Below are 24,330 nucleotides of genomic sequence, written 5' to 3' on the forward strand. Positions count from 1 at the left end.
AGAAAACATTTATGAAATTACCTTCAATGCTCAAGTGGGAAGAGGACCTGGGTGAATAATTCTCGGAGAAGGCCTGGTCCTCGGCCTGTAAGGCGAATGTCTCTAGCTCCAAGTGTGTCACCCACTGGGAGATCTCCCTTAAAATAATGCTAAGGTGGTACTTTACCCCTTATCGCCTATCTAAGATTTACCCATCGCACTTCCCCCTTTGCTGGAGAGATTGCGGCTCTGTGGGCAACATTATACATGTATTCTGGACCTGTAAGAGCATTAAAAGCTATTGGGGTATGATTTTCCACTGCCTTGCCTCCTTTACCGGCATCTTGATCTCTCCTTCCCCACAAATGGCTTTACTGAGCATAAGCGTTGATATCTACCCTTATAATCTTAGGACGGTGGTCCTCTACTTCCTATTCACGGCCCGTCAGCTTATAGCCTCCAGCTGGAAACAGACATATGCACCTACCTTAGAGGAAACCATAGCAAGGGTGCATCTGAATTGCCACATGAAAGGTTAATAGCTTTTAGGCTAAATTCCCACTCTCAATTCCACACTAAATGGAAAGACTGGATTTCATATACAAGACCCTGAATAGCCCATAACCTGCCTTTTTCCCATACGACAAGCCCTGGATCCTGGTTCTAGCTGGAATAATTTTGTTTGTTTTGTGTTATTTGTTTTATTGCCTTTCTATATTTACCGACTGCATAAGGTAGTCTACTATGCATATATTATCCTCAACTTCAATGCACAAGCAAATACCTGCTACTTGTTGGAATGTCAATGCGATCCAAGATGATATGATCACATATAAGTCTGGATATGATATGATATGTGTTGATGTATCTGCTTGATGATTTTCTGAGTGTACAATGTGAAGTTTTATATGCACTTCAAATAAATAAAAAACTTAAAGTTAAAAAAAAATGTTACAGTCCAATCACTGGGGGGGAGAGGAGATTGGGAAATGCTCCTTCCTTTCTGCCTGCAGCAGACTGATTACATCATCCCTGCCTAGGCAAAGTTACTGATTGGAGCTTTATATGTATATAAATGTTTAATTTTTCACTGTGTTACATGTTTTTATCTTTAAAGAAGAACAATTATTAACCCTTGCAGTGGGCTACCTTGGCACTGCAAGGGTTAAGTGCTTGTTTTGGTCTAGGTGCAAAAATAACAAAGTTATATTCACGCCCGGATTCCCCACAAGGCCACCGAGGCCAGGCCTCAGGGCCAGGGCGGTGTGGAGTCCCCCGACGCCCGGAACATATAGTTCCGGGCGCCGGGCGGTAAGTTGCCTTCTACATTTAGTCCTGCTTTGGGAAGGCAGGACAAAATGTAGTGTAGGGAATACGCTCGCTTGTTAACAAGTGATTGCGGCGATGAAGGAATGAAGCCGTTACATGCAAATACCGGAGCGCTATTAGCGCTCCGGTATTTGACAGCTGAACATAGCAGAGAGGTAGAGAGTGACTCACCTCTCTGCTATTTGTTTTGACAGCTCCATAGACTGGCCTGATGTTTATGAAGCTGTATGATACATTTCAAGCAAAGAGATACAATGTATCTCTTTGCTTGAAATGTATCAGTTCTGATCGTTTAGGCATGATCAAAGAGCTTTAGTGAGATCTCATTCTGACACGCTGTCAGGATCAGTCTCTAAGGTTATTATTAGCTGTTCCTAAGTTGGGACCAGCCTAATAATAGGCAAAAATTAAAAAAAGTTAATTTATCAAGCAGTCATAGTGACTGCTTGATATAAACTGACAAAAAAGTTTGTGTTTTTTTTAACTTTTTTTTTACAAAGTGTAAAAAAAGAAATAAAGTTTAAAACAAAATTAGGAAAATAAAAATTATTTGTAAACATATTTTTAAACTATAATTATTATAAAAAATTTCAAAAAAATTCTTCAATTTTTCCCCCCTATTTTTTATTTTTTATTCAAACTAAGTGAGGTGTTAGGGCTATATAATTATATCAAACATGTGTACCTATCTGTCCTCTAAAATGTGCCTGGCCTGCTCAGCAATGAAATGGACACGTACTATGATAAATGACTTGCCCAAAAAATCCCCATATGCTATTCTATCCTAAAAGCTTTTGTTGTTCTTTTGTTCTATTATGAGCAGAGCGGTCCCACCACTGTAATCATGTGTTGAGTTTTCAGATATCTCTAGAGACTCGCTCAGCTCAGGTGTCCATAGTCCCGGGGGAACTGCACAGAGAAGGTTTCACATTACTCTAAAAATGAACAATGATGTAACCGGCTTTAGTATTCTGTACAATCTGCTCTAATGTTTAAAATATAGTTTTTTCTTAGTCAGAATATGATAAACACCCTCAAGAATACATCACATCAGGGGAATAATACACCACAGGGATATTGAAGACTTTACTGACATGGGAGATACACAATTCTAAATGTGTTTCTAAATTCAGTTTAGTGAGCAGGTGAAGAAAAGTACATTCAGATTACATTTCCTAAGAGATTGTACATAAACTTTCACCCAATAGAACAAACCCTGACAGATGATGTTTAATAATACATTTACTAAAGAACTGCTTTCCAATATGAGCAATGCTGAGAGAAATAAATAAAAAATAACATGTAGGCATTTTCTTTTGCAGGATATTCAGTATATATTATAGTTACAATTCAATAGCAAATATACAAAAAAAAGTATATTGAATTTAATTTCAAAATCTACTGTTCAAGGAAAAATTAATAATAATATCATTATAATTTTAATTACAATTAATTTGATAAATAATGGACTAGATGAGTTTCTGATTTGTGAAGTAAGTGATGTAATATGTGTATCATAGTATGTGGATCCAACCTTGATATCAACACATCACATCCCACAATTGTAAGAGTTAAATCAAAAATGGTGTTCAACCATTGGGACTTTTCAGGTGCTACATATTATGACAAGACGTGTAAATAACATTTTATTTTATTTTATTATTAACAAATGTAAAACTTTTTTGCAATTAATATAAAAAGATGCCATCCCAATCCAAGCACTGATAACCTATACTCCACATTTTAAAAGCCTAGCAAATCATCCTAGAAATGATTGCAATTGCCATTGAGACATCCAATTAGCCATTGAGACATCAAAATTGCAATAATTTCTAGGGTGGTTTGTTAGTCTTTTCATATATGACATATAGGTTTTCAGTGCTTGGATGCAGATGTCATCTATGTATATTGATTGCACAGAACCAAATTAATGATTTCTCATGTGGGATGCAAGTAGAGGCAGGGAAGCATCAACATGAGGTGGATTGTTGTAGTGATAGGGGAACAACCTCAGGCAATGGGTTGTTGTGGTTGTGGGTCATCGTGATTGACAAGGATTTACATCACTGTACAACATGCTTGATGTTGGATTTGCATTGACAGTGTATACTTTTTTTTCATGAAATATGTCTACGATATCAATGTTTTTATTTGCTTTTAACTTTATCTATGAAAAACTAATAAGGTGTACTAATGTACCCCATACTCATTCCCCTAGGGGTACCTGTATCTAAATCCCCCTTATTATAAATGGGCTTCCAGATTCCAATAGCCCTCAAAAAAAAAAATACTTCGTCTTGGGGTATTGCATGTGGGGATGAGGCCTTTGTGCACTCAACATGTGGACAATTTGCCTTGCAAGAGTGAGTATTAGCTATCCTAAATGTCATGCCAATTATGAAGAAATGTGGCCTAGCATTATTCAGGAAGGGGGCAGCAAGCTGAAAATCACCCCTTTTATTCCTCACTCAGGTTGCATATATGGATTGGGTCATGAATTCATTTTAAGGGGAACCAACACCTTTTTTATTGTTGTATATTGACCCTTAAAAAAAGTTACACCATGTGGAATTACCATAAAATATCATATTAAACCCTTATCCAGTCATGTAGCTTGGTGCCCAGGAAAGCGAGGACAGTGTGTGCTTGCCCCTTCTTCCAGAACCATTCAAGGCTTCAACACAAGGGTAATATACAAGGCGGGTGGCAAATTTGGTCAATATCACTACTCAGGATCCCCAGCTGGTTTGATAACAAGAAGATGGCAGGATTTGTCGTTAGGTGGTGGCAGTGCTATTGCTACTAAATGATAGATTCCTAAACAGTTTGTTCACAAGCAGCAGCAGCTGAGGATTCTTGCAGGCAAACTGGTTACATTTGGCCAGTTTGCTTTGCAGTTCCCAAAACTGCGAACAGTATGGGTTTGGGCCAAACTTGAGTTTGACATGAACCCAAAGATTATCTTTATGCGGCACATACCACAGGCATCCTATCTACTTTTGGATGTGTGTAGTTAATTTAGTGTCTACAACTGGCTAAATAAAAATACTTTGCTTTTAACAGTATAACATTTGTATTAATAACATTTATAGGAAATAAGTACCATTTTAAAAGTTTAAAAGTACCAATTCAACAATCTACTAATCTTGGATATACAAAAGTGGCATGTTGATCTTGAAAATTAATATGATATATTTTAAATTTCGATTGGAAATAAATGGGCCAAAATAGCAGCTTTTGCATTAAAAACACTTAAATGTTTCAGAGTGCTATGAAGATTTTTCCTACTATCTCAAAAATGCTAAAAAGGAATCCAATAATAATTTCACATTTTCTTCTTTTTTGACTTTAATTTTAATTTTACTTCCTCATAGTGTATTTGATGAGTTTTGTTACATTGCAATCCAATTCCATTGATTCAATTTTTATATTCAGGCTTCTCAAACAATGAGCTGTTTTTTTGAATAGCACTCTCTAACATTTTTGTTTAAAACACTTCGCAAAAACAAAAATAGGGTTGATTATGGCTTAAGAAATGGCAAAACAGCTAATTTAGTTGGAAAATCAACATTTATTTAAAAAAAATGCTAAAAAAATTGTATATCCCCATTAAGTTAGTTAGTGGTCCTCTATAAGTGGTACTACAACACAATGCACACCCTGCTCCATGTATACATGTCTGCACTTCTTAAGCAACTGTTTGAGAGTAAATACTGCTGTGCAGGATGTAACCATTATGTTTTTTCAGAAGCACAGATTCTGGATCGAAAGGACCAGCTAGCAACACTGAGCAGCATTATCAGCCAAGAGGTTGGACCTTGTCCAGCAGGTGCTACCCGGGCCCAGTATTGAAGAGGCTGGAGATAAATGGCACAGGTTCCAAGGGTTACCCTTTGGGAAAAGTTGGAAGAAAAAGAGGGAAAAGAGATAGTGAGCATCTAGTCCTGAGTTGATACATCCTAATAAATATACCCATTTGGGGGTATTAGTTTAGGGGTAGCAATGTTGGAGCAGAATATTTGCTCTAGCTGCCAGGGGAATGACTATCCCAGTATGGATAGGAGCAGGTGTGTAGGCAAAGATAGGGGGCTGCAGTAAAGGAAGGACAGACAGGGTAATCTGTCACAATTATCATAACCACTGAATAGTTTGTTGCTTACCAGGTGCTTAGGTTTGACACTTTGCAGATCAGATTGACAGACTGATGGGGCCAGGGAGGACCCAACTGTTATGGTGCACATTGGTACTAACAACAAAGTCACAGGAAGATGAAGAGTCCTTAAAAAAGATTTGAGGGACTTAGATACCAAACTAAAGAAAAGGACATTTGTGTTGCTTCGGAAATGTGTTGATAAAAAAATTTTGATTCCATTTAGCATGAAAACACCTATAAGAGATTTCAGCGATTGAGTTTACATCCACTTTAAAAACAATTTTAATAAGAGTGAGTCTCATTTTATTTCAATTTTTCATTAGAACGGATCACTGTCTGTCTCATGATGCTTCAGTAGTTAACCCCTTGAGCTGACTATTGGAATAGTTGGAAATAAATACCTAATACCATATAGGTGAAAAGTACAAAACAGCATCACGCCCCTTCAATAAAAAGAATCACCGCCCGTCTTACAGGTGATGCCCAATTAGTTAACCCCTCGATGTGACTACTTTATTGAAAATAAATTCCTAATACCATATAGGTGAAAATCACAAAACAGCATCACGCCCCTTCAATAGAAAGGATCATCGCCCGTCTCACATGTGATGCCCAAGTAGTTAACCCCTCGATGTGACTTATTTATTGAACATAAATTCCTCATACCATATAGGTGAAAATCACAAAACAGCATCACGACCCTTCAATAGAAAGGATCACCGCCGGTCTCACAGGTGATGTCCAAGTAATTAACCCCTCGATGTGGACCTGATATGTCATGTTATTGAAGTTTGTTTCATTTTTGTTACTGTGGCTGATAGTCTTTTACTAGTGATTGACTTTGATAGAATGTTTATCTAACATAAATAAAGGGTGATTGATAATGTGGACCTCAGTGTGCTGGTGACCTCATTACCTCTACTGTCTTTGCGGTGTTGGCCATTTCAGTACCCACTGCAGTTGCAAGAAGAGATGCGTCGCTGTGATATCCTTGAAGTTTGTTATTACCATAAATGTCTGTATGTACAGGTTACCATTCTATAGTACTTTATATGGAAATAAATTACTCTGTAAATTCCCACTGTTGCCCAGCTGTTTATACATTGCTATGTCAGCCTGTATTTTTGTTTCTTTGGAAAATCGTTAATGAAAATATTTTGATTCCAATAAAATGTTCTTAGCATGAAAAAACGTATAAGAGATTTCAGTGATTGAGTTTGCATCCACTTTTAAAACAATTTTAATAACACTGAGTCTAGTTTTATTTTCATTTTTTATTCTCAATCTTTTAAAGATCATTTAAGTCAGTTTATTAAAAGTACGGATTTATTTGAAGAAAAGCTCAGGTAAGGAAGAGCTGGAAGTAGATTCAGGATGATGTAATGATCTATTTTGAGAACAATGAGAAATCCATCACACTGAACCGTATAAAAGGACAACGGAGAGGAGAGCAATTCACACTGTCACATACTGTAGACATGTCACTGACGCATATGCAGCATCATAGCACAGAATTGCATAGACTGTGTGGGATATTCTCCTTAACAGTTTGTGTCCTACTGTCTGTTGTTATGAAGATTAAAGCTTTAGCTGTATTTACTTTACTGAAATTTCAAATATCTTGGATTGTCCTGTGGTTGGCTTTTGGCATTTACAGCACTCAGAGTTCATCATCTGTCTGTAATCTCAAGATTAAAGCTGTAGTTGAAGAATTTGGATTTCATCAGGAAGGTGACTTTATCATCGGAGGAGTGTTCACTATACGTGCAGCTACTACAAATGTAAAGGGAACAAACACATACATGAAAGAATTTTTATCTGCAGAGTAAGTAAGATTTTGAACTATTGCACAACACATTCCTATCATGGTGCAGATTATTAAATGCTAGAGAGCTGTGCCATAATGAGCAATTAGAAATCTCACCAAAGAATGAACACTTGGAAAGTTTGTTCAGTCGATAAAGTGAGCGTTTCCTTTCCTTGTCAGTTCTGACTATAATAATGAAGTCCTTATTGGTACTTGCTGTTAAGTAACTATCTGCAGTATACAGTTCTGGACCCAAAGCATCTGAATCTGTGTTACCTGAGTCTGTTCTGCAACACAAGCTAATGTGATGAGAACGAGACAGGGGATAGTGTTACACCTTCAATAGATGGCCAGCTAAAACTGACAAAGAAGTCACGTTTAAAAAAAAAAAAAAAGATAAGATGGATTTCTGTTGGTTTTGTACTTTAATATTTTTTCAAATATGCACCAGATGTATAGTGAAAATGCACACTCTGACATTGCTGCATGGGGTAAGGAATGTAATTATAATCAAAACTATTTCTTTCACCAGAGTTGGAAAATGTAACTGAGCAGAAGGAAAGTTAACTCACAACATTTACAGACTATGCAGTCTTCAGCAAGAAACTATCTGCAGTATACAGTTCTGAACCCAAAGAATCTGTATCTGTGTTACCTGAGTTTGTTCTGCAACAGAAGCTAATGTGATGAGCAAGGGACAGGGGATAGTGTTGCACCTTCAATAGATGGCCTGCTAATACTGACAAAAAGGTTACGTTTAAAAAAAAAAAATAAGATAAGATGGATTTCTGTTAGTTTTGTACTTCATACAATATTTTTTCAAATATGGACCAGATGTACAGTGAAAATGCAAACCCTGACTTGGCTGCCTGGGGTAAGGAATGTAATTGGGACCTCATATAATCAAAATAATTTCTTTCACCAGAGTTGGAAAATACAACTGAGCAGAAGGAAAGTTAACTCACAACATTTACAGGCTGTGCAGTCTTCAGCAACTGAGGCTGGCATGGTCGTTACACTGGCTGGTCAGTAGGGATGAGGTCTGGGTTTGCCACTATCATGGGTTTGCAGTGAACAAAGGGGAATAAAAGCCAATCCATCCATTAGAGCAAACTCTATTGGATGGATTGGCTTTTGGCACAAGTCAATCCAATGTCCTTTTATTGAATATCAATAATATATTGCCCATAAACGGGATTGTTAATATCTGGTGGATTCACTTCCATGTGAAATAAATATCTTTGTTTCTATAGTGATGACATTCGAGCACTCCTAAATGTTTTGGTTTTTCGTTTTGCCATACATCAAGTTAACCAAAATACAGAAATGTTACCCAATATTACACTGGGGTATCATATTACTGATTCATATTTAGATGCCAGTGTGGCTGTGAGGAATGTTCTACAAATTTTATCTGGGCCACAGAAGGCAATCCCCAATTACTCATGTTCTAGAGAAGGTAAACTGGTGGGCTTTATTGGAGATCATTTTTCAGTGACAACAATTCCAATGGCACAAATACTGGGGGTCTATGGATATACACAGGTAGGTGCCTTGTACATGTTGATTATGAAATTTTTTTTACACTTATTTTGCACTGCCTTTTTAGACATTACAAGACATTATAAATACAAGGTATTTTTTAATCTCTATATATTATAACCCAACTTTTTTTAACTTCAGTTCTTTTATTTAAAAAAAAAAGGTAGGTACAGGATCCAGGTACAGAGAGACAAATTCCAGAGCATAAGTCACAAGGCACGTGGGAGACCAAGAAAACAGTAACAGTACACCAACATAGCAACCCTGAGAATTTACAGTGCGATCAGAGTGCAAAATCAGGACAGGAATTGTATCTGACAATACCTGTATCGTTCTGCAATACACTACATTTTGTAATAAAAGGTTTTCCACACAAATAACACAGATTGTTAAGTAAGATAACTGAAGAAAAGGGAAAGAAGGAGGGGAAGGTAAGAGGAGTGTAGAATCTGCTCTGATTTGGGGGTGCCTTAAATTACTGATGAACAACTGAATCTTAAATAAGTGTATACATGTATTCTAATTACAATTAAGGGAATCTGAAAGGGGAATTGGGGATAGGAATTGAGGGTAAGGATCCTACAGCTAGCTACCCCATTCTCTCTCTCTCATTCACACATGCCATGGGTTTTTCTCTGCTCTCAGGACACGCCTCTCCAGCTGGTCTCAGCGAATCACATTCTTGATTGCAGAGTTCAGAAAGACTTGTCTTGTCCAAAGGTCTTGCTGGTCAGCTAGATTAGTGTCACACAGGAAGAAGGTTCCATCATATGCCCCTGCCCCCATCCCAGCATATATGCCTTACTGACACAGGTGTGGGCAGTAAATACCAGCAGGGGTCGGGCTTGCCCCAAGACATAACCATCCTGGCAGATCTTCATTCCTCAGTGTCCAGCCCCAAGAACCCTTTGATGGTCCTCATTTACATATCAGCCACCTGCTGATTCCATTCAAATATCAAGGAACCTTCCATCAAAGCTGTATCATAGATGTCAATTGCTTTACGTTCCAACAAGGAGAAAGTAGAATGGGAAAGAAAAAAGGAAGACAGCAGAAAGAGAAAAAGAGCATAAAAGTAAACAAGCAGAACTCAATCTAGAGAACAAATCTTGTAATAACATGGTCAATCGGAAAACAGTGTCATATATAACAAAATATAATAAAGAGCACTGGCCAAAAATTACAAATGAGAAGTCTAGAAAGTACAAAATAGAACCCTCAGAAGTGAACTGTGCATTGGCTATCTGTGTGCCAACAGGACCAGTGGCGTAACAACCGGGGGTGGCAGCCGGTAAGAGGAGGACGGGAAGAAGCTCTACGGCTGCCTTTGATAAGCCTGTGTAGTGCTCGGGCTCCTTGGCAGCTCCCTCCGCCCACTTCTCTGCCATTTGCTGGAGGGAAACTGCACTCCTACTGGCTGTCTGCCTGGTTCCTAAAGGGAGGGCAGCAGGAAGTGGCTGGAATCGACTCAAAACGTGCAGGCGACCTCGAATGTGACCTCTGCTGTGCATTACATATTCACCGCTGCACTGCGTTACATGCTGACTGCACTGCGTTACATGCTGACTGCTGCACTGCGTTACATGCTGACTGCTGCACTTCATTACTGACCGCTGCACTGTGTTACATACTGACCTCTGCACTGCGTTACATACTGACCGCTGCACTGTGTTACATGCTGACCTCTGCACTGCGTTACATGCTGACTGCTGCACTGTGTTACATGCTGACCGATGCACTGTGTTACATGCTGTCCACTGCACTGCGATACATACTGCCTGCTGCACTGCGTTACATACTGACCGCTGCACTGCGTTACATACTGACCGCTGACCTCTGCACTGCGTTACATACTGAGAGGTGCACTTCATTGCATGCTGACCTCTGCACTGCATTACATCCTGACCGCTGCACTGTGTTACATGCTGACCTCTGCACTGCGTTACATACTGACCTCTGCACTGTGTTACATGCTGACCTCTGCACTGCGTTACATGCTGACTGCTGCACTGCGTTACATGCTGACCTCTGCACTGTGTTACATGCTGACTGCTGCACTGCGTTACATGCTGACTGCTGCACTGTGTTAAATGCTGACTGATGCACTGCGTTACATGCTGGCCGATGCCTTGCAATCCCGTGTGGCCGATTGCATTGTGGCCATAGGGCACGGCTACGGTGCCATTCACTTCATAGGCCCACCACACCCCTCCTGCACCACAAAAAAGTGAGCTGGCCACAATGCGAGGCAGTGCGTTCTAGCCAGAATCAGATCGGAACGCACTGCAACTGGTGTGAATGAGGCCTTAGTGATTTTAATATGAAAAAGTTTAATAGAAAAAAATCAAACATCAAAAAAGTGAAACTTCAGATTGCATCTTCCCATTAAAAACCTTTGACAACGTTGTCCACAACCATTCACACTCCCACTCCTACAGACGGGCCCCACACACTTGCTAAATAATGGAAAGTCTTTGTTGCTGGATCTATCACTGACTCTGTAGAGGTCATGGAGGGTGTAGAGAGTGAGGGCCCTGTCGCACCATCAAGAGTGCGTTCCAGTGCGTTTGGCCTCTGGAACGCACTGGAATGCAACCTGGCCTGCTCACTTTGTTTTGGGGCTGGAGGGGGCATGCTTGCAGCGTTTTTGGCAGATCGCACTGGACCGGAACGCAGGCACTAATGTGCCACTCGTTCGGGTGCCAGCAATTGCACCGCGTGCAGGGGGGGCGTGGCTGCGGGGTCATTGAGTTCAATGCACCGCCAGTGTGTTCCAGACTCTGAACGCACTGGAACGCATTCTTGATGGTGTGAGTGGGCCCTTAGTGAGGACAGCAGAAAGTCCACGGACACCTATCTGTCTTATTTAACCTAAAATGTAATTCCTTAGACAAATGGATATTCCTGACCTAGTTGTACTGATGCCCTTCCTCCAGGTAGAGTATAGTACATACAAAAGTCCTCAGCTATATCCACCAGTGGTGGTCTCCTCCGAGTGCGAGTAATGACACTCTGAGGAGACCACCATTGGTGGATATTGCTGTGACACACCCTTGCTGAGTCAGCAAATCAGCAAAGCTCTTGCTTCATGCCAATTTGATAGTTTTAACTGTAGCACTACCCCTAAGGAGTCACTGGATTGTTGGTTAAATCCTGTCACTCCCAATATGTACTCCACTCATTTCTAATGTACTGTCCTATTGTGGAAGGGAACAGAGGGATAGTCACGGTGTGTCCTCTAAGAAGCCTGGACAGTGTGGCTCCCACCCCTTAAAGGGCCACTGGACAGGACTAGATATCTCTAAATCAGAAGGGGCATGCCAGATCTCTCAAGAGAGAGCAATGCTTAATAACAGAGAGCAAGTGTCCTTCTCTGCAGCATGCTGTCAGCGGACAAGCTGTTTCAACTGAGGCTGTGGCAGTTTTCTAAAGGAAATAAACTGTAAGGGCCGCTGTACACTTATGCGACACCCCACCGTGTGGCAATCGTGCACGATTCCGGGCGGATTGCTGCATGGTCAGAAGTCGTATAGGTGTGCGCCGATCGCGCTGTGGGTGTCATTATTTTTCAATGGCACCCCAGTCCAAGTACAAGTACCTTTTTTCTGCGATACACAAAGCGCAGCTGCTTTAGCCGTGATCGGGTTCAGAAGCACGGGGCTACTGGGGTGCCATTGGAAAATTATTGCACAATTGCCACGTGGTGGGGTGTCGCATGGGTGTGCACCGGCCTTAATACTTTGTACACCTTACTGTTTTAATGCACCTGGAATGATTTGAAGTTCAGATGGACTTTACCATTATGATTTTTAATTTTTACATTTGTTTTTCTTTTTCATTTGTTTTTGGCTGTTTGAATGATGCTTTTTGTTTTATTGATTAATTATTGAAAATCATTTTCTTTCACAGATCAGCTACGGAGCTACAGACTACGCTCTCACCGACAGAATTCTTTATCCTCATGTATTCCGGACAGTTCAGAATGACCATGTTCATTTTTTGGCTGTAGTTGAGCTGTTAAAACACTTTGGCTGGACGTGGGTTGGAATATTCACAACAAATGATGATGCCGGAGATAAAGAAAGAGACATTTTAACCAAGTACATGAACATTTATGGGATTTGTGTTGAGTATACAATTTTATTTGGAGTTGACACAATAAATGATGAAATGTTTGACAAAACGTATGAAACCACCGCTGCTATTGTAAAAAAATCCACTTCCAAGGTCATCGTAGTATGTGGATCTTATGTCTACATCAATATGATTTTCACTGTCTATGATGATTTTCTCTATGATAAAACATTAATTTTTCCTCCTATTTGGGTTTCCAGAGCTTCAGTACATCTTTTACCAATAGCTTCAATTAATGGAAGCTTAGCAGTGGAACTTTACCCTTTATTCGTTCCAGATAAAGAACATTTCTTTGATGGCATTGATAAGATGAATAGCACAAACAATTCATCAGGTTCCCAATATTTTTTGGCAATTGCAAAATGCTTGTCATCAAACAGAGGAAAAAACAAGATAGAATGTACAATACCCAGTGATTATGCCCAAACAGAAAAGTTTCCAAACATAGAGAATTTCATAAATCAGGGTGTCTCGCCCCGAATTTATTATGCAGTAGAGATACTAGCTAAAGCTCTTCACAATATGCAACTATTTCTTAAAGGAAAATCTGATGACAAACAGCATAATTATTATAAACATCAGGTAATATTCACAGGATATCTTAGATATGGTGAAATGTTTGAAGAAGGGAAATCAAAAAACTTACCCTTGCAGTGGGGCTACTCCTGCACTGCAAGTATTACTTGATCGTTTTGTCTAGGGGACTGAAGTAAAGCAATTTTACTTGGATCCTCGGTCCCGTGGTGGTCAGCACTCATCTCTCTTCCCCTCTGCTCAAGATATGGAGTGTCCTTTCAGCATCTTCATGTCTAGTGCAGGTCAAGCAGGTCAATGTACCTGCATGAGATGTAATGATGTCCTCAATCCTTAGACTGCTGGAGCATAGGGCAGAAGAGTCTACAGGGACCAGTCTAGCAGTCTGGTGGGAACTGGCAGGACTGAGGATCAGGTAAGTAAACCTTCTTTACTTGAGTCCCCTAGACAAAATGAGCACTTAACCCTTTCTTTTTTTTAAAGATGCTTTTTATTAAGAATTTTAATAAAACAAACAATATCAACAAAGAGAAAAAATAAAACAGAAAGGAAACATTCCTAACAATGCTTGCAATCTCAGTACTCCAGAACAGGAAGGTAAAGTATGACAAAGCCTCTAGCGCAACAAGAGAAGTCAGCAAACAATACAATCACAAATCATTAGTATGTCCATTGATTATTCAGGGAAGATCAACAGTTGCCTTAATAGAAGACAACCAAGGACCCCATATACCATAAAGCGCTGTAGATTGCACCGTTGTGCACCGTTGTTCATAAGTAATTTTATAAAGAGGCAAGGCTTGATTAACTATTAGTGATGGGCTGAACACCCCCCTGTTCGGTTTGAATTTGAAGTTTAGAATATGGGAAACGTTTGAATTCAAACTCAATGCAAGTCTATGGGGGTAGAACTTTAAACAATCAAATGTCCCCATTTTGAAGCCTTATATGGAATTTATTGACCATAAAAAGGTATGGGGAACTGCCCGGGGGGACATGAATCAATGAAAACATTTTTTTTAAATACAGTTTTTAAGGGAGCAGTGATTTTAACATCACTTAAAGTGAAACAATAAAAATGAAAAAATTATTTAAATATGCCTGGGGGGGTCCCCTTAAACTAGCTGTAAAGTGGCGCATCTGTACAAGAACCTGCGGCAGCAAAAATTTCATTTCTAAAGAAGAAAATTACATTTAAAAAGAAAAAAAAACATGGGGTTCCCCAAAAGTTATACCAGACCCTTTAGATTTGGTAGGAATTTTAGGAGGGACCCCCCCCCCAGAAAAGTGGGGGGGGCATCGCTGGTGGTCAGGTGCAAGGCTTTAGCCAATCAGGGCTTCACAAGGCACAGCACCCTGTGGGGGGCTCCGCGGACGAATAGCCCGTTGAACATCCTGACAGCTCACGTTCGACTCGAACATCGAGCCCAACTCTATTAACTATATGCTTCCAGCAACTCAGAGAAGGCACTTCAGAACTACTCCATACCAAAAGAATGCATTTCTTGGCTTAAAACAGGAGAACATGGAGAAGGCTCTGGGTCCCAGAATTCAGTGCAAGTTCCCCAAACAGTCCTTAGAGGCAAAAGCAGGGATTACCTCTTGCGTGTGTGATTTAAAAGTATTTTCTGCACATTTCTTTTGTCAGTTGGTTTTCAGTGTTGTTGAAGGATGTGTTTGACTGCTGCTTGTATCCTGTGGGGAGGGTCAGAAATTGTCTGGATCCTATGAAGATGATTTGCTCCATCATACAGATTTAATTTTACCAGCATGTGTTTTTTCTCTTTCTATATTTATTTTCAAGCTATATTACCTGCTAAAAGAAAAAAAATATTCCTTTGATTCATCTGAGCCAGTGCCATTCTTTAATGAATATGGAGAATTTGTTTATCACTACAGAATAACTAATTGGATACTAGGAAGTGATTTTACTGTGATATATAATGAAGTAGGAAACTTTACACCCTGGGATTCAGAAGATCAGAGGCTTCATGTCAACCTTGAAGCTATACCATGGAAATTTAGAAATAAGGTGGGGCTATAATATACATTTGGGTATTAATAAAGCTAAAGCTGATATAGTAAGTGAGAGAATGAAAAAAAAAATAAAGAACAAAACATCTTTACTTCCTCTAATCAGAGATTCATAATGTACATCAAGAACCATCTACATACATGCTGCAACTGGTGGGCTTAGATTTGCATAACTTGAATTATTCTATTAAGTTTTGCATTTCCATAGATTTGTATGAGAATGGAAAACCTGCTTGAAGCAAACCAAAGCCCATCAACGTAAACCCTTACTCAATCAAAAATGGCAAAGCCGGATTTCACTGGCAGGTAGTCTGAACACATTTATGATGTAAGGGGATGGCTATTTGGTTGACTATTTATAAATCTGTCAGTGAAACTCCTTCCAGACCTGTCTGATGTGGCATTGTATGGCAGAGCAAAAAACCTGTCTCATGCTCCCTGAACCATTCTTTCACAATTTGAGCCTGATGAATCCTGACATCGTCATATTGGAATATTCTCATGCCATCAGGATAGGAAAAATTCACTTATGGTAAAACCTGGTCATTAAGTATATCCAGGTAGCCAGCTGACCTCATTTTTTGGGCCCATAAGATTGTTGAACCTAGACCTGACCAACTGAACCAACCCCAGATCAAAACACTTCACTGCCCCGCAGGCTTGTACAGTAGGCACTAGGCATGATGGATGCATCACTTCATCCGCCTTTGTTTTTATCCTGATGCACCCATCACTCTGGAACAGGGCAAATCTGGACTCATCAGACCACATGACCAGTTTCCATTGCTCCAGAGTCCAATCTTTATGTTCCCTAGGGAATTGAAGCCTTTTTTCGAGTAGCCTCATTGGTGCGTGGATTTCTTAAGGCTACACAGCTGTTTAGTCCCAATTCCTAGAGTTCTTTTCACATTGTGCATGAGGAAATGCTGTTACTTGCACTATTAAACATAGCCATGAATTTTACTGTTGATTTTTTTATTTTGCTAAACATTAAAGTCCATTCTTTAACCAAAGATTTACATATTTTAATTTTTAGGTTCCGGTATCCCGATGCTCCGGACCCTGTTTGCCTGGTACCAGAAAGAAGTTTGGATCTTCAATTCATAAATGCTGCTATGAGTGTGTCACATGTCCAGAAGGAGAGATATCCAACACATCTGGTAGAGTTTATATTGACTGTTGAGTTGTGTAGTAGTAACTAGCGATGACCAATTTCTAATGGGGCTTGTTCTGCCAGCAACCAGTCAAATCCAAACCTACAATTCACTTCACTGGTTCAACTACTTCAATAACAATGTTAACTGCAAAAATTCTATTACAACAAAAATGTCATATAAAACACCAACAGACCAGCACTAAAAAACAGAAGAAAAACCCACATGTCACAAAGAACTGATCCCCTGGTTTAGTTTGGGGCTCATTGGTTTGAAAATCAGGTAGATTTTTGATACTCCTGAACATATGTATGCAGAAGTGTCCAATCAGCAGAAAAATCACACAATTTCAGAATAATTGTATGGATTTCTGAACTGAGCATTGCTCTCCGAATCAGACATATTTACTGTAGAAGAATAAAAAAAATAATGAAACAATATATATATTGTAATGTTGGGGAGCTCACAGAGCACTCGCACATCGTTTTTCCATTAACAAAACAGTCTTTATTTTTCTTTCAAAAGGCAGACAATCAAAAAATCCAACATAAAATAGCTTGCTGCAACAGAAAGCAGATATGGGCTCAACAATCCTCGAGTTGTCCCCCACACTCACAGTGTCCCAGTCCTGTAATAGTTCTCTCTTGCAGCACTGCTGCTCCAGCCTCAATCATCAGGGCCACTGTCTGGTTCCTCCAGACAACCTCAATAACGTGCCAATCCTCACAACAGGCTTCATAAACCCGCAGCACCCCGCTTCACTGGCCTCCACACTGACTCCCGGGTGGAGCTTTCCTGTCTCCCAGGTGGGGCCCTCAATACATCCCAGCACCCTCTTCATGAGGGTTGTACCCAGGTGGACAATTAGGTGCTGGTCGCTACTAAAGCATGGACCCAGGACTGGAGATTTCATCCCACCCAGAGCTCTAAGAAATCTCCCAGCTTCAGGATCCCAACTATGATCCAGAAAACATGGAAAGGAATAAAAAGCTAGCTCTTTCCTGATACAAGCAAATTGTTTCCTGGAGCCACTGAGCCCCTCTGGCTGAGAATCCTGGGTCACTTTGAGGCCACATAACACAGTGGTATTGCCACACAATGCCACTATATATATATATAATGAGTCTATCTCATATATTAGTTTCACCGCATAAGTTGCATTAGTGAAATAAATGAACTTTGCACGATAGTCTAATTATTCGAGTTTCACCTGTATATATATATATACTATGTTACATATAAAATGCTGCCACCACCATGCTTCATTGTGGATATGGTGTTCAAATGGATGGTGATGCCATCTTTTGTGAGGTAGGTTGGCCGGACTGAAGCCTTTTCTAATAAGCAAAACATCCCAGCCCAGCTACATTTTGCAAAAACCTACAACTTGTAGGCTATTATTCATAAAAGTATTTCTGGCACAAAAACAACACTTCACCAAAAGAACACCATACCCACAGTAAAGCATGGTGGTGGCAGCATTATTCTTTGGGGCTGTTTTTCTTCTGTTGATGGCTTTGGAGGTTCCTACAATCTAACAAATTGTGAGCGCTATTGGAAGGAAGGGTGAGCAAAGATTCCCAAGGCAAGATGTGCTATGCTGATAGACTCCTACCCCCAAAGACTGAATGTTGTCATAAAATCAAAAGGTGCTTCAAAAAAAGTATAAGTTTTAATAACAACATTATTGTAATTTTTTTAGTTTTATGTTTTCTACCTTTTTTATTGGATTGCACATATTATAGGCCACATTAAAGGTGGAAAAAAATCTAAAGTGATTTATCTTTGTCTGATTTGTTTACAAGTCAAAAACCTGGCTTTTTTACTGGGGTATGTAGACTTATTATATATTTAAAGTACATTTTTCCTACTGACAGCACTGCTTGGGATTGTACTGCAACAGAGGTCCACTGACTGTCACTGCACCAATGAACTTTTCACTGACTGTGACAGCATTGAGTGCTTGCCTACTGATTTTAGTTCAGAATGTCCCATTCCACACCAGACCAGAATCTCCATACATGTATTGCAGTGGGTGCTGAAATGGCCTGTGGTTGGTGCCCTGTAGATCAAGATATATGAAGATGAGGCACCAGCACACCGAGGATTCACTGTATCGTTCCGTCTTTATTCAACATCAGACAAACATGGTATCAATGGAATGTTTCGGAACCATTAATCATTTCCTTCATCAGGCAAAGCAGAGTGACAAACACTGTGTCACTCTGTTCTGTCTGATGAACCAATGAATGGTTCCGAAAAGGTTGCATGTGATACTGTAAGGCAAAAAGGGCAGCAGCACATGCGCATAGACTACATCTCGGGAAACATGCCATAGTGCACAGGCGCGCACAAACGGAAGTGCGCTGGACGATGCGCAAACAGCTAGGGCACAGGAAGTGATGCTGTTACCTCAATTGGTGACTATATAAAAATGAGTCTACCTGCACCACATTGCTGATGGTCTTGTCAGCTTATCCTTCCTCTTGCCTGTGTCTCTGTTGGATTGCCTATGACCTGTTTGACCCTGATTGCCTTAGACTACCCTTCCTCTTGCTGCCTACCCCTGACCTCAGCCTGTTCTCTGGACTTGCTCTTGTCTTCTGATTTTGTGCCTCACTGCCCGGCTGGCTCTGACCCTTGGCTTCCTCATCCACGATTCTAGTCTCTCGAGTCTGCTCCTACACTGCCCAACCCGTTTGATCTTTTGCCTGCTGACCTCTCTTCAAGACGTCTCCAGCATAGTGTCTGCTTTCAATCCGTGGCACTCGTATTCCTCGCTGTCGTGCGGCCTTCTGTTCCAAACTTCAGAGGTTGTAGGACACAAGTCGCAAGAGACGCCTCCTCATCTTCTGGTCTCTTCCTCAGCCACGTGATAGATATTATATTTGTCTGGCAGTGAGTAAAGAAGGAAAACTGCGTGCTGGTGGCTCATATATCTCGCCAACTGACTGACATTGTACTGATGAACATAGCAAACTTCCATAATACACTGTTCCTTCTGCACACAAACATTCACTGCACCCATTCACTGCCGCCTTCACCTTCGTAACATCTCCAAAATACTCCCCTTCCTCACCAATGAAACCGCAAAATTACTCATACACTTACTTGTTATATCTCGTCTTGACTATTGCAACTCCCTCCTCATTGGCCTTTCACTACACAGGCTATCACCCTTCAGTCTATCGTGAATGCAGCTGCTAGACTCATTTACCTAACCAACCGTTCAGTGTCTGCAACCCCCCTCTGTCAATCCCTACACTGGCTTCCACCCTCCCAAAGGATAAAGCTCAAAATATTAACAATCACTTACAAAGCCATCCATAACTCTGCCCCCGGCTATATCTCAAACCTTGTCTCAAAGTATCACCCTAACCATCTGCTCCGCTCATCCCAAGACCTCCTGCTTTCCAGCTCCCTTGTCAACTCCTCCCATGCTTGCCTCCAGGACTTCTGTAGAGTCTCTCCCATCCTATGAAACTCTCTACCCCAACCTGTCCATCTATTTCCCACCTTGACTGCCTTCATCTCTTCAGGGAAGCCTATCCCACCTCAACCTAATCACTCTAAAGACTCATCTCTTCAGGGAAGCCTATCCCACCTCAACCTAATCACTCAACCGTTCTCAAACAATTCATCCCCACACAGCTACCACCTCATGTTTCACTTCCCCCTACCTTTTCGATCGTAAGCCCTCATGGGCAGGGCCCTCCTTACCATCTTGTCTTGAATTGTATTGTGATTGTAATGTCTTCCTTATACTGGTGGCGCTCTATAAATTCTGTATAATAATAATAATACCCCACAGACCATCACAGTTCTTGCTCTTTTCTTGTATGACCACCATACATGTAGTGGCACACTATGTACCACAAACTTCTGCTTACATGGTACATTTATACACCACAAACTTTCTTAGGGGAATATTTTTGTTCGAGGTAACACATTTTGTTTATTCCCCAGACACTGTAATAAATAAGTCCATTATGTGTCTTTTTCAAAATCTGCAGACAGTGAAAACTGCATAAGATGTCCCGATGAAGAATGGCCAAATAAGAAGAAGGATCGGTGTGTTCCAAAGCTGGTGGAATTTCTGTCCTACACTGATGACACAATTCCTGCAGTAATTTCAGCTGTCTCCATACTTTTTTGCCTTCTGACTGGTGTAATATTGGGAATATTTGTAGATTTCCGGGACACACCCATTGTTAAAGCTAATAACCGGGACCTGAGCTATCTTCTCCTGGTCTCCATCATGATCAGTTTCCTTTCTGTGTTTTTGTTCCTCGGCCGTCCAGTAGATGTAACCTGCATGCTGCGTGTAACCTGTTTTGGTGTCATCTTCTCAGTTGCTGTCTCTTCTCTACTTGCCAAAAGTATCATGGTGTGTATTGCTTTCAAAACCACCAAACCTGGGAGTTCCTGGAGAAAATGGATGGGTACCAAATTATCCAATGCCATAGTGTCTGTGTGTTCATTAGTTCAAGTACTAATATGTGTCACTTGGTTGTCTATATCTCCTCCCTTCCAGGATAGAGACATTCACACTTATCAGGAAAAGATCATCATTCAGTGTAATGAGGGTTCTGTTATCGGCTTCTACTCTGTCCTGGGATATATGGGGCTTCTGGCAGCTGTGAGCTTTATTATAGCTTTTTTAGCCAGGACATTACCAGACAGTTTTAATGAGGCCAAGTACATCACCTTCAGCATGCTGGTGTTCTGCAGTGTCTGGATTGCCATGATCCCGGCCTATCTAAGCACTAAAGGGAAAGACACGGTGGCTGTACAGATATTTGCAATAATGGCTTCAAGTGCTGGACTTCTTGTCTGTATATTTTTTCCAAAATGCTATATCCTTTTATTTAGACCTGACCTGAATACAAAAACAGATTTACTTATAGGCAGAGCCAAGTGATTTTGTTATTAATTGTAAACAAAACGAAATAAACTCAATTTGGCAGTAAACTGCATAAGAATATTATTATCATTTTTTTAAGCAATATCGTTTCACATACTTGTATTCTTGCAGTAAGAAGTTGGTGTTTTTTATAGAGGTTTATTTTATTAAAAATCATAAAGCTGGATTGCCATTTTTTTAAAATAATATATATATATATCATAAAAATACAATTAGGGTTCTATTAATAAAGAACTCCCTGTAATTGGCAGAAAGCAAATGTGGTACCAATATACAACCAATATACAAAAAGCTGAAAAGAAGTTCACTGGATAACTAAAGGCCTGTCAGCTTAATGGAAATAGTGTGCAAAATATGTGAAGGCATGATAAGAGAATACATGCAGGAATTTGCAAATAAAACTGGTATTGTAATAGGTAACCAATAGGGATGGGTTGCATGTTCGAGTCGAACTCACGTTCGACTCAGGCAATGGCTAGTTTGTGTGTTCGCTGAACACAAGAACTATCATGGTTCGCCGAACGCCAAACTTTGTGGGATGTTTGCAGTCTGTTTGACCGCTCAACATCCCACAAGGCAATGGACCTTGTGAAGCCCTAACTGGGTAAAGGCTTGCACCTGACCGTAGGTCAGGTGCAAGACTTTGCCCAATCAGGGCACAGTACTCTGTAAGAGCCATGATTGGGCAAAGTCATGAAGATTTTGCCCAATCATGGCTCATAGCTAAGTCCCATCGGCACACTATATAAGGCTGCTTACACCGCAGCCTTACGTAGTGTTTTGCTGGAGTTAAAAAGAGAGGTTATAGCGGAGTATGTAGCAGCTGTATGTACAGCTTTTTTATCAGAGTTCTATATCAGCGTTCTGATGATGGCATAGGAATGGGTGTCACAGGCAGGGCCGGATTCCCGGCAAGGCCACGGAGGCCCGGCCTCGGGGCGGCACGGAGAAGAGGGGCGGCACACGTTTGAAGACACCTGTCGCCTGGAACATGGAGTTCTGGGTGCCGGGCGGTAATTTGTTTTCTACATTTAGCCCTGCTTTGCACAAGCAGGGCTAAATGAAGAATGGGGGAAGCCGCTTGTTGCTTTACACGTGATCTTGTCGCCAAGATCACTTGTAATAACACTGCAGGCTGTCCGTCCTCCCCCCGCCCCCCCTCCCCTGCACCTGCCTCTCTCCATGCAAGTAATAGCAATAAAGTTAAGGGAAAAAAAATTGATACAAATATAATTACATAAAAAAGTAAAAAATAAATAAGTAATAATAATTAAATTAAAAAATAAAGTTAAAATAAATAAAAAGTACAAAATAATAATAAAAAATAATTATAAATAAAAAATGAATAAGATAGTTGCGGCATCAGGCAGGGTAAATCCGTTCCTGGTCACAGGTCCTTCCGCCAAATCTGCCAGCAGTCCACCAGCTGTAGATTTTAGCAGTCAAATGTCACTGCCCCAGCTGCTGCAGCGGAAAAAAAGATACTGTTCCACCCATCCACATGCTCAGCATCTAAATGCTCAGCTTGGCCAAATTGCTAGCTTTCCAACTGCTGCCTTTCCATCTGGTGGACTCTGCCCCCTTCCGTGAGTTTGCAGAATGTGCTGTACCACAGTGGCAGGTTCCCAAACGCCAATTCTTTTCACGTAAGGCCATTCCAGCACTTTACCAGCATGTGATAGGCAATGTTTTGGCCTCGTTGGACAAGGCAGTCAGCAGCAAGGTCCACATTACCACTGACACATGGTCCAGCAAGCTTGGCCAGGGACATTATATTTCCTTCACGACACACTGGGTTACTCTGCTTGCAGCTGGGAGGGATCCAGGACGGGGCTCCATGCTGGAGCTTGTTCAGCCACCATGCCTCCAGAAAGCTGCTGCTGTGAGATCTGTCTGCTCCACCCCCCTCCTCTTTGTCCTCCACAATGGCCTCTTCTGTAGAATTGTCCTGTGAACCATCAGTTCACCATAAGCGATCAAGGGACTATGCAATAAGTCAGGCAAAAAGATGCCATGCAGTGCTTGAGCTGATTTGTCTAGGGGGCAGGAGCCACACCGGGCAGAGATTCTGTCAACTGTGTAGGGGCTGGCCCAGAGGTGGTTAACATCATGACAGCTTGAGCCGGGAATGGTATGTGACAATGGCAGCAACCTTCTCTCCGCCCTATGTCTGGCAAAGTTGACGCATGTACCATGCTTGGCACACATCCTCAATTTGGTGGTACAGCGTTTCTTAACCAGGTACCCAGGGCTGCAAGATCTTCTGAAGCAAACCAAAAAAGTCTGCAGCCATGTCAGGTGCTCATTTCCAGCCACTGTTCATCTCGCTGAAATTCAAGGTGAATTCCACTGATTTGTGACATGCCGACCAGGTGGAACACCACTTTGTCAATGCTGCAGCAGCTGCACACTCAACAGTGGGCCATCCACAAGTACCTGTGTGAGTATGGCACACGGACAGGCTCAGGGGACCTTGTCTTCTTTCCCTACATCAGTGGCTGCTGATAAAGGATGCATGCACTGTACTGTCACCATTTGAGGAGGTGACGAGGATGGTGAGCCGGAACAATGCATGCGTCGGTGACACTATCCCTCTTGTGTTCCTGCTGGAGCATACTCTGCAGGGAATTCTATATAGGCCACTTGAGGCAGAACAGAGGAAGAGGAGATCTTTCTTTCCTCTCAAGACCCTATTTACGCAGAAACCATTCCTGTGGGTCCGCAGATCACACAAGAGGAG

The 24,330-nt window shown here is 41.0% G+C and overlaps 1 protein-coding gene across 1 annotated transcript; it reads left to right on the plus strand.

Annotated features, from left to right (window-relative positions):
- Positions 1-4,983: 4,983 nt before the first annotated feature.
- LOC108795581 (vomeronasal type-2 receptor 1-like) lies at positions 4,984-21,587 on the plus strand. The gene is made up of 7 exons (XM_018566857.1): positions 4,984-5,118; positions 6,135-6,195; positions 6,756-6,807; positions 8,522-8,813; positions 12,720-13,046; positions 16,549-16,672; positions 20,680-21,587. The coding sequence occupies exons 1-7, from the start codon at positions 4,984-4,986 to the stop codon at positions 21,585-21,587; spliced, it is 1,899 nt and encodes a 632-aa protein (XP_018422359.1).
- Positions 21,588-24,330: the final 2,743 nt, after the last annotated feature.

Source organism: Nanorana parkeri, unplaced genomic scaffold, assembly GCF_000935625.1.
Source record: "Nanorana parkeri isolate BGI_ZX_2015 unplaced genomic scaffold, ASM93562v1 scaffold983, whole genome shotgun sequence".
NCBI lineage: Eukaryota > Metazoa > Chordata > Amphibia > Anura > Dicroglossidae > Nanorana > Nanorana parkeri.